Raw genomic sequence first — 13,232 nt, forward strand, 5'->3', positions numbered from 1 at the left:
ATTTCCCCCCTATAGTAGGCATGCAGTAGGGATTTAGAACACTTTATTGTTAAAGTTATAGTTGAACAGTGATTGTGAAGTTTGATATTTTAAATTTTAATGGTATTTGTTTTTGTGTAAGTTACAAAAAGAATAGTCATTATCACATTTAAATATCACATTATCACAGATTATTATGATAAAAGCACAGTTCTATAATAGAACATCCATCATGCACATTAACATAATGAATATTAAATAAGCACCTAAGAAAGCAAGATTAACAGTATGTAAGATTTACGATGAAATGTTGTTTAAAAAAATACAATGAATTACGCTGTACTTAAATTTACCTATGGTGTACTGAAATTCACTTGCCCTGTACTTAAAATTACTTACAATGTAATTAATTCTTTGTTTCCCATAAAAACCTGACTTGGTGCCCCCTTATTCTAGTGTACTTACCTTGAAGTATTTCCAGGTAAATATAATTACATTGTAATTTCAAATAAAAAAAGAGGAAATTAAGTTTAATTACAGGGGACTTGGGCCCTTAATGATAGGCTTATTATAAGCTGTTACCTAAAAGACTAACAAAAACACTAAAAGAAATAAAAACTAAAACGAAATTTACATTTTTCAAAGAATAAGAACTCAAGTTATTTCCCACTAAGAAAACCAAATAAACTGAATTTTAAAAAAGGTAAAAAAAAAAAAAAAAACATTAAATAAAAATAAAAACTAATTAGAAAACATCACGGTATTGGTCTATTATAAAAATTGTGCTCCACTTTTTCTGCTCTTGTCATACTGCTCTTCTTTATTTAAGCTAATGTCATAGGATGTGTAATGTCTTGACTGCTGTGACACAATAATCTCCAAACTTCTGGGATCGATAAAGTCTTTCTCACATCTTATCTCTGATGATATGTTTGTGTTTGTGATTCAGTTCTCTGGCAGATAAACCGCCTAAACACCTAATTCTCGCGATACTTGGCTTATTAGCCGGCACAGACGCACGGGTTGTTGGGATGAGATGATGAGAGAGCTCCACAGGGAAGGAAAACAAGACACAGAACTGAAACCGTTAAAATCGAAAACGGGAGAACGAGACGAGACGGTAGGGAGTGCGCGCGCGCGTGTGTGAGAATGTGGGTGGGGGGATGGGGACATAACAGAAATGGGGTTGCCGTTTCCCTGGGTGACGTCACCGGTTGTTCTCACCAGAGTCAAAACAACCGTTGGCTGCGGTAAACGAAAGCTCCGCGGAAATCCGTTTGATGTGTCTCCAAACGATTATTTCTGCATCGGCTCGTAAGGTGAACCGACGACGCTTTCTTAGCTTACTTAGCTCACAGTCCCAGGATAGCTTAGTGATTCTCACTTAAGAAGCGTGGAAAAAATAATTAATAACCCGAGCCGTCCTGTCAACAGCAGGTGCAAGGGGGATACCACACACCACCACCTCTACCGCACCTGCGGCTACAGGTAATACTGTTAGCTAGCCACACTGTTTTGACAGTAAACACGGCACGAGCCACGCTAAAGCTAGTAAGATAATGCGTCGTGATAACATTAGCGAGGTGTGTTTGACCGCTCACAAGGGACAACTGAGGCGGGGGATAAAAAGTAGTGTTTTTAAACGTTTATCGTGCGTGCAGTTTTCTGCCTGCGTGTGATATGCGTCAGTTGTTTCAAATCACCGTGACGCAGGTATTGCAGTGGTGGTACTTGTGTGTCTTAATCAATCATATTCATCCTACCTGCTGGATACATCACTGCAGTTTGAGGCAGCGGTTTATTGGGATGATTTGCATGTACGCGGTATGCAGAGAAACGGCAGACTAGGCCTGGCTTGATTTGCCTACACAAGTTACGGCAAGTAATTAAGAGGGTGTGCCACACTCGTAGATTGTTGATAACAATGGGAATAGTGCTGGTTGAATTAGTAAAGAATATGTGTTGCAAATGTTTACTTTTGGAGCCTGATATTTGGATTGTAATCGATTTAGGAGCCCAAGCAGAATAAAAATAAGAGGAAACTTGCATACCATTTTTTTTTTTATTGATTCTTATTTTCTTTTTAAGAATTGTATCAGAACAAAATATTATCTTTATGTTAAAGAGATCATTACAAAAATCCCCAAACTGCAATAAGGCTACAGAATCTTCTCTCTCTCTCTCTCTCAAAAAAAGGCTTTGCTACTGGAAAGATATACAGATAATAAACTGAAAATGAGTTGCTTTTTACCCACCTTTATCTTACCCTATGAAAGAAAAGTAGGTGCCCCAGATTTATGTAACATGACAAAGGGTAGGCACTTGCATCATTTACCTAATTTTTGTAACTTCACCCTTTTCTCTTTTTTACCCATTTTCAAAATTTTCCTCATAACTGCTTTGATTCTTTGCTCATACTGAGGCTGGTGGCTCTGAGCTTGCAATAGGTCATATGGGAGGCTGACCATCCGATCACTGGTTTTGAGCCGAGAAGACTGGCAATTGACCGATTTGGTCCCTGGCCGGTCAGTTGGCGCATCTCTAATACAAATGCTTAATTTAAACAACTTGGGTCAATTAATTAGGCCCAAACAGATTATAATTGTTCAATTTAAACAATTTAATGTAATCCTTTGGTTTGTTTCTTTCCATATCCGTCTCCTTAATGTGAATAGGGAATATACTTTTCCTTTTTACCAAAATGTCAGTTTACAACCTTAAAGGGACCCCCTCAGTGGGTTTGTTTTTAATGCAAACTCTCAAGAAGCTTAGAGCAAAACAAAACACATATCTGATCAAATGCACAGAGATACTGAGTGGCGATAAGGTAATCACCGAGGCATATTCATTACTTTGGTTTTGAACATAATAGCCTCTGTTTAGTATGTGTATTCAGGGCTCGTAAAATCGCTAGCCCGACATCCCGGGGCTAGCGATTTTTCCAGTTGGGCTACCAAAATCTATCTCAGCCCTGCCCGTCGGGCTATCATAGGAAGGGAAAAATATGTCAATGCTTTTGCATTCTTTCACAAATGTAGCTGGGTAATTATGTCATTGGCATCGATGAGCCTCTGTCAATATGTGACATATTGAAATCGCGTTTGAATTTGCGTTTGTTTTTTGCTTCACTTTCACTTTGCGATCACTCGAACTGTGTATAGAGAGCGACAGTACTGATTGGTGAGTCACAGATTAATTGCGAACCAATTCCTCTGGCATCGTCTTATTAATCGTTAGCTTACTATTCAAACGTGACAAATGAAATCTCCCGCAGCAAGCTTAAACATGTGATAGAGGTTGATTGCGCAGAGAATCGCTGACCGTTATGTGAGTGCGTGTGTAAAGCAGATGGATTTACGCAGGTATTTTAGTTCTGCTGAGCCAAATAAGACAGGTCAAGGTGAAGTAGGGACAGCCAAAGAAAAGCCTACCACAAAACAGAAAAGTTATGACAAATCAGACTATGAGGCAAAAAGAAAGCTCAGCTTTTTTGGTTTCATGAACAAAAGGATTTCTGTGGCTGGAATATGACAAGCAAAATAACATAATGTTCTGCCGGGTGTGTCGTGAGTTCCCCTCGATATCTGAGTCGCCAAGTGCCTTTGTTACTGGGACCAGTAATTTTAAGAAAGACCCCATCAGAACCCATGAGAAATCTCTGCATCACAAGAAATGCATTATTGCTCAGTCTGCAGTATCTTTCCCAGAACAAACACTAATTGCAAAAAAGATACTAAAAATAAACCAAGCACAACAAAAAGTCCTGAAAAAGCTGTTTAGAAAGCGTGCTATGTTGCAAAGAGTGAACTACCATTGGCAAAATTTAGCAGCCTATGCAAACTTCAAAAAGCAAATGTCCTAGATCTTGGTTCCACTTACCCCTTACCCGTGATTTCAGTGGAAATTTCAAATTCAGGATGTGACACAGACTGATTCATGTTCTACACAGTTCTTACAAGTTCATAGAAATTTCTGTTCAATTAGAACCAAATATTTGAGTTGATGATTGTAATTTTTTATATAGTTGTTGTAATTTGTGTTTTAACTATTTTTTGATTGGTGTTTTGTTTCCTTTACAATATTACTTTATACTTTAATGTGTAATATTGTAAAGGAAACAAAACATCAATCAAAAAATTGTCGTCTTTTTTTTAATTCGGGCTACTTAAATTTATTTTGGGCTACCAAAAACTGAAGAGTGCCTGCCCGAAGGGCTACCAGGGATTTTGAAATTTTGCGAGCCCTGGTATTGCAACACTAAACGTTAAATATTGACCCACTTTTTAGATATATGTATATTTTTTTAAATTGTTTGATTTAATAGTTTCTTTACATAAAGTCTGAAAAATGGCTAGTACATGAATTCTAAGTAAAAGGAAAAATTAATTTATAGAGCACTTTTCTACTCTTACTGGCCAATTGAAGTGCTTTACACTACAAGCACTTTATTCTATCCACTTAAGCACTTTATCTAACTTACATCCCCACCTACAGCCAATTTGGATCCAGCAATTAACCTAAGAAGCATATCTTTAGACTTTGGGAGGACGAACACGTGATCTCAGTACAGAAAGACACCATCTGGCCAGAGGTTCAAACGAGGGATGTATCAATAATAGTAAAAAATAATAATAATACTTAATTAATGGAAAAATTAAGTCTATAAATGTCTATAATAGACAGAATCCAACATATGTCAACATTGAGGTTATGCATGCCATATAAATAACATACCAATACCATAATCCATTAATTACATAAAATTTCAAGCAACAAGTCTTGCACATTGCAACCCTCACCCACCCTCAAAACTTTCCATAATAACAAAGCATAGAGTGGGGCTGGACTGGGTGACACTGAATCCTCTTTTAGTTACGATGAAATAGGCCAAGGCTGCTGGGGGCTTCCCATGATGCACTAACATCACTCACTATGTCTTTTTTTTTATACCACTCTGCATTTAATCATTAGTTATTATTATCTCTGCATGTCTTTTGTCCTGTCTTCCTCTTATCACCCTTAACCAGTTGTGGCAGATGGCTGCCCCTCCCTGAGCCTGCTTCTGCTGGAGGTTTCTTCCTGTTAAAAGGGCGTTTTTCTTTCCTAGTGTTGCCAACTGCTTGCTCACAGGGGGTCATTTGATTGTTTTCTCTGTATTATTGTAGGGTTTTTACTGTACAGTATAAAGTGCCTCAAGGTGACTGTTTTTATGATTTGGTGCTATAAAAATAAAATTGAGTTAAATTGAACTGAACAAGTCTTATTGTTGATTCTAAAGTAGAAACCTAGTTTCAGTTTTAAGTTTTCTCACCAGTTGCTGAAGTGAGGAGTAAATGAGAGAGTCATAAGTACATACATTGAGAAAGTTTTAGTGCATCAAATGCCTCTGTCCAGCACCTTTTGTTGTTAGGCTACACAAGGCTTCTCAACTTTTTCTCCTTTGCTGTTATTTGCAGAGCTGATATTTTAAGTCCCATCCCTTCTGATTTCAGTTGGTTAGTGAAAGAAGAGAGAAGTGACCTTGACAAGTTCCTAGACCTGAACTGTTTTGAACAAAGAACGCAACAAAAATCAAAAAACACTTGTGTACCAAGGCCAGTTTTGGGTCTAGGACTTTTAGTACTGTGGACACTCAGTTTGATAGGATTTGTATAGAAAATAAAACACAGATCTGGACACAAACATTTAATCTCATGTGTTCACTTTATAGTTAAATTCACTTTAATTTAATAATAACAAATAAATAACAGTTAAATTCCATTCCACATCTCAGGCTTTTCATACAAAGGAAGAACTTACATTTCAGAAGCTCTGATAACCATCTTCAACATGTTTGCTTGATGCCAAAGATTAAACGCTTGTACAACAATTGACTAATCATTTTATTTCTAATTTTATTTTCCATCTCTTCTAATGAAACCAGCACTCCATACAGAAGCATCAGTGTAGTGTGCTTACCTGTGTTTTGGCAGTGCTCACCATCGAATGTACCCTCGCTTCGTTAAATGCTTATGAAGAGAAGAAAATAGACTTGAACCCTAAGTAGCCTGTGAAGGCAGCTTCATTGATTAAAATAGAAGCGAATTTCTTATATCAGATCCGCATTAAACAGACCATCAAAGGGGAAAAAAAAAACAACAACACCTAAAGCACTTTCTGTGTTAGCAGAGTGTAACACTTGAGGTCCTGCCAAAGGCTGGCTTTCATTTAGGAATTTAGATTGTGGACTTGCTGCTGTGGATGTCAGCCAGAGTTTGCATGAGGCCAGTGTTGTGGGTGAGGAAGGGTGATGAAAGGTGAACTGAGGTGAGGTGTACTGTCCTGACCTGAGTTTGATGGGAATGTTCTTTCTTTTAGAGCCGATTACATATAGAATTAGCTAAAGAATAGTGATAGCTTGCGACGTCACCGTATATCTCCTTTTGTAGATGATTTGTTCTGTAGAGCTACACCAGCAATGGTGCATATTTTAGCCTTATATATTTGTATATTCTGTACTGGTGCTTTGCATGGAGTACAGTAGATTCTCTTCCACTTAGGCTTTAGTTTTCTATCGTAGCACTGCAAAAAAATCTACTTGCAGACATTCTTCCTTATTAGTGTTTAAATTGGTATCAATTAGTGATATAACTTTTTCTGTCTTAATACCTTGGCTTTAGGTATCTGTTGATACTGAGTACAGATTGACACCATTAAAGAGTTAAATTAATTAACTATATACCTTACTGTGGGTAAGAGACTGGGAAGCAGTTCAACAAGCTTGACTTACACAGTCTCATTTGATATCATCTTCCAGTCAGCTGAACAGAGAGACCAGTGCTGTTTGGCTAGCTTATATGAATTTTAATGTTTTTATGTTTTGGTTATGAGTTATGGATTAGTGAACTTTCTTTCCAACTATACTGATGTAAACCAGTCCTTATTACACACACTTGAAGAGTAGTATGTGTGCCTCAACTCACCATTATTTATTTTGGTATATTAAAGTCTTAGTCTTTACAGTATTTTCACAATCAGAAGAGATAAGTGGTGAAACAACAGCTAGGATGCCAGCTAGTAATTCAGCAATGAACGAATTTGCCTGTGCAGAGACTAGCTGCACAGACCCATGAATTGGGATGTGTGTTGCCAGGTTTTGCTGCCAGATGGTTGAAGTTCTATGTAGTGTGTGGTTGTGTGTATGAAGACTGTGTTTCATAGACAGTCTGGCAACTTGGGCAACGTAAGAGGAACACAAAACTTGCTGATTTTTTTTTTTTTTTTTTTTTTTTTTTAGAAGAAAGTTTGCGGGTCATGCCAAATACAGAAGGTTGCCAGGAGAGTCTTGAAATATTAGAGAACCTGGGGAAAAAAAACCTGTTTGCAGGTATGCTTGTTAGTATGTTACAAGAAAGATGTTTAGCCTTCTTTCCTTGAACATTGGTTGGAAAATGCTGGTGTCTGAAATGTGATCTGTTTTTTGTTTTTTTTTTAAGTAAAATATAACAAAGATTAAATTGTTTGAGGCAGACCTGTGGATTAGGATTTGGATTTGGGTCTTTTTCTTACCTTTGCAATATTAAGAGACATGAGTGGTGATTTGAGCAGTGTAGCTAGCTTAACTTGTGTAAGAACTGGCATTGGTTGTATTAGTGTTCGTCAAGCTGAAAGTGTTCCAGTTCAAAGCTAAAGCAGATGGAGCTTATAAAGTGCTGAAATTATTCCACTTTCATCACAATTTCAGAGTAAATTATGGGGGAATTCATCAAGTATTCTGTAGTTCTCAGTTGTAACAAAGACTGTTAAAAGAGAAACACAGAGCTCTCAAGCAACCCTCAATATAATGTCCCTGGAGGAAGTATAATTCTGGGGACAAAAAAGAATTTAAAGCCTTATTCTGGGGTGGAACTTACTGGTGATTATAGAGATGCAATTTATATGTCTCCGTTAATGAACTGACAATAAACTTAATTCAGATAATGCTTTATATCAATTGCCTAAATATGTGCCGAGAGGTGTTGTATAGCTACAACACCTTGTAAGTATAGTTCTTCTAGTTACATTGAGTTCAAAATCCCATACTGTGCTCTATGTACTTAATATCATGGTTCAACAAACTTAAGAGTGAATCTCAGTTGTTTTTATCCTTTTGGATGAACTTCTAAGCTTGTCTTAGTTAAGTCAGTCTTTCAGAAATGCATTTCCGTGGTAACACTACTTAAATTATGGATAGACAAATTAAAAATGGAAAAAATTTATATTTGCTTTAGATCCCAATTTACTCGTCCATCAATATCAATACATTGCATTGTGGAGTATACATGCCAATGTAGTGTCTTGTACTTGCAAACTATAATATTACCTTCGTATTGAGATTGCTCATATACTGAAAAAATATCTCATGTGCTATTTTGTTTTTTTTTTTACTAAGTAGTAAGTTAGTTTATTATTTTGAACGCACATTGTTTTCTATAGGTGTGGGAACTGATGCTTTTGGATACACTATCTCAAAATTATAGTCAGAACATCACTTCTGCAAAACAAAGTAAATAATAAAAACAGGGTTCAGCTGTTATGTAACACATATTCTTTGAATGCTCCCGCTTGTGTCTGCCTCCACTGAGTCTCTTTGTCTTTTCTTAAAGCTTCTTTTCCTTCTTTTTATTTTTTTTTGTCTTTGTTGTTGCCTCTGAAATGAAAGGGCATGAAATAAATGTTGTCTGGCAGGTGCTTCCCCTGGCATGGTTGGTTCATCATGGCAGTACATGTCACCATAGCAACAGCCACCCTAGTGACAAGGGGTTGCCGGTGTCTGGACATTCCTCTCCTCTTCTCTCTTCTCCTCACTTCAACTCTCCTCAACTCAATCCGGGCTATGCTCCACAGATTAAGGTTGAAGCTAACCAAAGCTTTATTGAATAACACCACAGTGTTAAAGCTTAATCCAGAATTGTATAGTGTCTATAAAAAGAATTTGATCCCCTTGGATGTAATTACTAGGGCTGAAAGTCATTTATTTTTCTGTTCTAAAGTAGTGCCATTATAATAGCCTTTATGCCTCAGTTTCACAAATATGAACTGGATTTCAAGAACAAGGTCTCTTTCTATTGATCAAAAGGAAACAAAAGGAACCATCAGAATAAGTAATACTGTAAAGTAAATGTTTGATTTTTGTGTTCTGTAACACAAGTACCTATATCTTATGTTGTGAATTTGACTGCTTTTAATTTTTAGACATTTCAGAAATAGACATTTAAGAACTAGAAAAAAGTGTGATGAATAAAATCCAAACATTAAAACTACAGCAAGAGATGTTCCCATAGGTTACTATATTTGCCAACAAAACTAATAGGTTAGATGTGCTGGGGAAAAAATTAGACTTTTTAAATAGTCTAAAAATAAGACAGCACACACAATTTAAATGCATTTAAGTTGTTTGAAAACAAAAATGTATTTCTTTATAATCAGATAATCAAATCTTATTTCCAAGTTTGCTGAAATGTGTGGCAATTCGACACTAAAGTGTGGCCGATGTTTACTGTGTTAGCGTAAGCACCCTTCTTTCTTGCAGGTTAATATCCATGCACCTTTGCAGAACATGGTTGAGTTGTCTTTGCCGTTTTACTCTGGCACAGTCTCTTGCTGTTTTAGATCCAAGTAGTGCAGAATCATGATGTGATATTTACAACTTCAGGGCAGGACAGTAGCCGTCGTAGGTGGCTGCCTAAAATCTTAAAACCAACAGTTAGCTGGTGATGTACCTGTATAAAATGTGAATATGCTGACTAGAAACTCCAGTTTAATTGTATAGTTGATCAGTTGATTGATTAGTTGCTCACATACCTAATTGCAATCATTGTATTTGGATGGTAAAATATTGAACATCCTCAAATCCAAGGTCATTTTCAGGTATTATCAAAGGTGCAAAAATGTACATTATTGATTGTTTTCAATAATTAAACAAAATAACAGCATAAAACAGGTGCTTTAATTTCCTAAGTCCAAAGTGTTGAAAAAAAGTTATCATTTTGACATTTGAGACATATGACATGTTTGAAATGTGAACGTAGATATCCTCCTGTTGATTAAATGAATCTCTGAGCTTTGATTACCCACAAACTTAAATGTGATGAACTAGTCTGCATTTGTTCACTTGCTCGCTGACTAGTCATGACTTTGCTGCCTCAAAATTTATTTTAAAAAAGAAAAGAAAAAGCCCTGTGTCACCTACTAGGGTGTGTGCGCATCTGTGGGTCTATTCCAGCATTTGCTCTGACGCTGCAGACCCCACAAGTGTCTGCAGCATTGCAGACAGTAGCTGATCTGAATACTGATTTCCAGCTAGATAGCATTGACTACTAGCCTAGCTCTCGTGGTGCTGATCTTCATTCAAGCTGAGCAGGGTAGTGTCGTTGCGGGTTTTGTAATACAGTGTAGTAGGGTGCATCTGAGGTGAACGCAGCAGCTATGCAGAGAGACAAAGAGAGGGGAGGGAGAGCAGGAGTGAGACGACAGAGAGGTGCAGAGATTTGCAGAGAGAAAGGGAGCGTGAGAGCATCCCTAACTGCCGTTGTTGCTATTTATAACCAAGCCCTACTCCACAGTCCTGAGAAGCTCTCTCACCTCCCACATACGTTCAAATCAGCCCACACATACCCACACACACACACACACACATTGAAAAAACTAATTTGATATACAGAAATACATTGAAAGCAGGGCGCTAGATTGGCTTATGTATGGTGCACGACCTGCTAACCAGAACAGACATATCTGTGAATGAATGAGTTCTTTAGCTCTGAGATGTTGGTTTGGCAGTCAGTGTCAGTTTTTTTGTTTTTTGGCTTCATTGACAGTTCTGTAATAATTCATCCTGTTTATCAGAGAGAGTGTTGCGTGGATAAAAAGAGGAACTGGGTGTATGATTGGGTGGAGAGAGAAGGAGAGGAAGCAGCCCTCCCAATAACTAGTTGTTTGTCTTGTCAGAAAAGGACTTATGAGAGGAAGAGGGGACCAGCAAGAGAGGAAGAAAAATAAACCCATCTCTACTTTTTTCTGTATTATTATTTTTCTCTCCTTTCACTTCCTTCCAGGCTGAGTCACTGCTGGTGAGGAGGAAGGTCTGGAGAGGGAACGACAGAGGAGGAGGTGGAGGAGGAGGGGGAGAAGAAGAAGAAGGAGAAGAAGTAGGGAGGGAGCCGGGGAGATAAGCCACAACAGGAAGCAAGTCGACACACACGTACAATATACATACACACCGCGTGTTTGTGTGTGTGTCTAAGAGAGAGGCTGCGCGAACGAGAGGGTGAACGGGAAAGGAAGGGAGGGAGAGTGACGCGGAGGCTGGGAGAGCCGGCCCCCCTCCTCTCCTCTCCTCCTCCTCTCCCTCTCTTTCTCTCCTCCTCTCCTCCCCTCCTCCCTCTCTCTCTCTCAGTGGAGCAGGCGTGCAGCGGCATCGGACTCGGCGTGAAGGAACCATGAGCGATGTCACCATCGTTAGAGAGGGATGGCTCCAGAAACGGGGTAAGTACATCCAGTACCTCTCTTCTTCTTCTACACCCCTCCCCTGTGCTTCTGCCTCCTCTTTTCTTCTTCTCCTCTGCCTCTTGTCTAGACTGAGGGCCTGGCTGTCCACATGTGCTGGTGGGAGGATGTGAGTGTTGCGATTGTGTGTGTGTGTGTGTGTGTGTGTGTGTGTGTCTGTGTATGAGTGAAAACATGGATGTCTGATTATGTAGTATGAGACTATACATGAGTGTGAGTGTCTTTGTATTATAAGCTTGCCTGGCTGTGTTTGCTAAGCCACTATGTGCCCCTTTCAGGTTGTGACTGAAAGGACTGTGCATGGGTATGTGCTTAAATTTGTATGCACAAGTGTATACATGTGTGCACTTAACAACATCTACTGGGCTGGTGTGTAGTGTTCTTTTTCTGTTTTTTTTTTTTTTTTAATGCCAGTGTCTCTGCTTGTCTGAAATCCAGTTAATTCTGTCTCTCTGCGGTGTTATTGAAAACAGAAGTTTTAAGTTCGTAGAGTGGTGTCATTGAGAGTCATATGACGTGGGGTTGAGGGGATAGTTGGGGTGGAGTCAGGGTGTGTGTGTGTGTGTGTGTGTGTGTGTGGTGGGGGGGTTCACTGACAGCACATCCTGTTTACAGCAAAATGAATGAGAAATGGGAAAATTTTGCAATAGCTGAAGAACATGTGGCAAAAAATAGTACTTCCCTGTCCTCAAACATTCACAGCTTATGCTCACTCAGTGGTAGTCACAACACAAAAGAAGGCATTTGTAGCAAGGCCAGACTGGAACAGAATTGGCCAAGAAAGTGCTATAGAGTAGCTCTGTGATGACTGCACCACTGACTGGTAGACACTTCAGGACTTTTTTTTGTCTTTCTCCTAAACCACAATTTTCGTGTGTCTGCTTGAGGGATAACACTAAGTGTATGTGAATGTCTTTTAGAAGGAGCGCTTCAGGGGTAGAACAAGGGGATTTCCAGTCTTTTAGGCCAATGAGCAGCATCCTCTTGACTGTGATGTTGTTTTAGGAATGTGTAACAGAAACTCTTGAACAGGAAGTGACATGGGTACATAACAGACAGCAGGTTTCTGGGTATTGTAGGCTCAGCCTACAGCACAGCAGGAGTATATGCTGCTCCTACTATGGACTGGATTCTCTCTCTCTCACTGTGTCAGACACTCAAAAACAATCTGTATTAGTAAAAAAGAGGGGCAAATCGTTGTCAATATATGCCAGCATGCCAGTATGATTCTCAGACAGTCGTCTGTGCATATTAAGAGGAACACATCGCCCCCAGTCACGACGCAGCAATACTAGTGCTTGCAGTGTGAGGGAGAGGGAGAGAGAGAGATAGAGGTTAGGGAGGGAAGAAGGGGTGTTTGTTTGTGTCAGGAATATGAATGTTTGTCTGCATCATATGCTAAATCTTTCTCTGCGTTTGTGTGTGGAGCAAAGCAAGGTCAGGGTGCTGACTCACTGTCCAGGTCGTGATACAGCAGACACTGCAGTCTTAGTCATTAGACAGCTTTATGCTGAAATAAAATGGCAAGATAGGCCAACACAGAAAGTTAAACTTCCACATACACAAAGCATTGTGCTAATATGATTGCATTGAGTTGTGCTCTCACTGTCTGGAAGAGCCTGTACTTTCTAACTCTTCTGATGTCTTTTTGTTTTGAACTGAGTGACAGTGGACACACAGACTGGACTTCTAGAATCTCTCTGTATAAAAGAATGAGGTTCTTAAGTGCC

General features: G+C 38.8%; 1 protein-coding gene across 6 annotated transcripts in view; it reads left to right on the plus strand.

Moving 5' to 3' along the window:
• Positions 1-990: 990 nt before the first annotated feature.
• Positions 991-13,232, plus strand: part of akt3a (v-akt murine thymoma viral oncogene homolog 3a) — a 58,190-nt gene continuing 45,948 nt past the window's right edge. For 3 of the 6 annotated variants that reach the window (XR_005615346.1, XR_005615345.1, XR_005615347.1), the window contains exons 1-2: positions 1,112-1,467; positions 11,052-11,481. Coding sequence is in view for 3 of the 6 variants with exons in the window: in XM_039621687.1 (XP_039477621.1) it covers positions 11,436-11,481 (46 nt within the window). In the remaining 3 variants the exon portion in view is untranslated. The other 3 variants (XM_039621685.1, XM_039621686.1, XM_039621687.1) reach the window with 3 other exon arrangements.

This window comes from Oreochromis aureus, linkage group 13 (genome assembly GCF_013358895.1).
Source record: "Oreochromis aureus strain Israel breed Guangdong linkage group 13, ZZ_aureus, whole genome shotgun sequence".
Classification (NCBI taxonomy): Eukaryota; Metazoa; Chordata; class Actinopteri; order Cichliformes; family Cichlidae; genus Oreochromis; species Oreochromis aureus.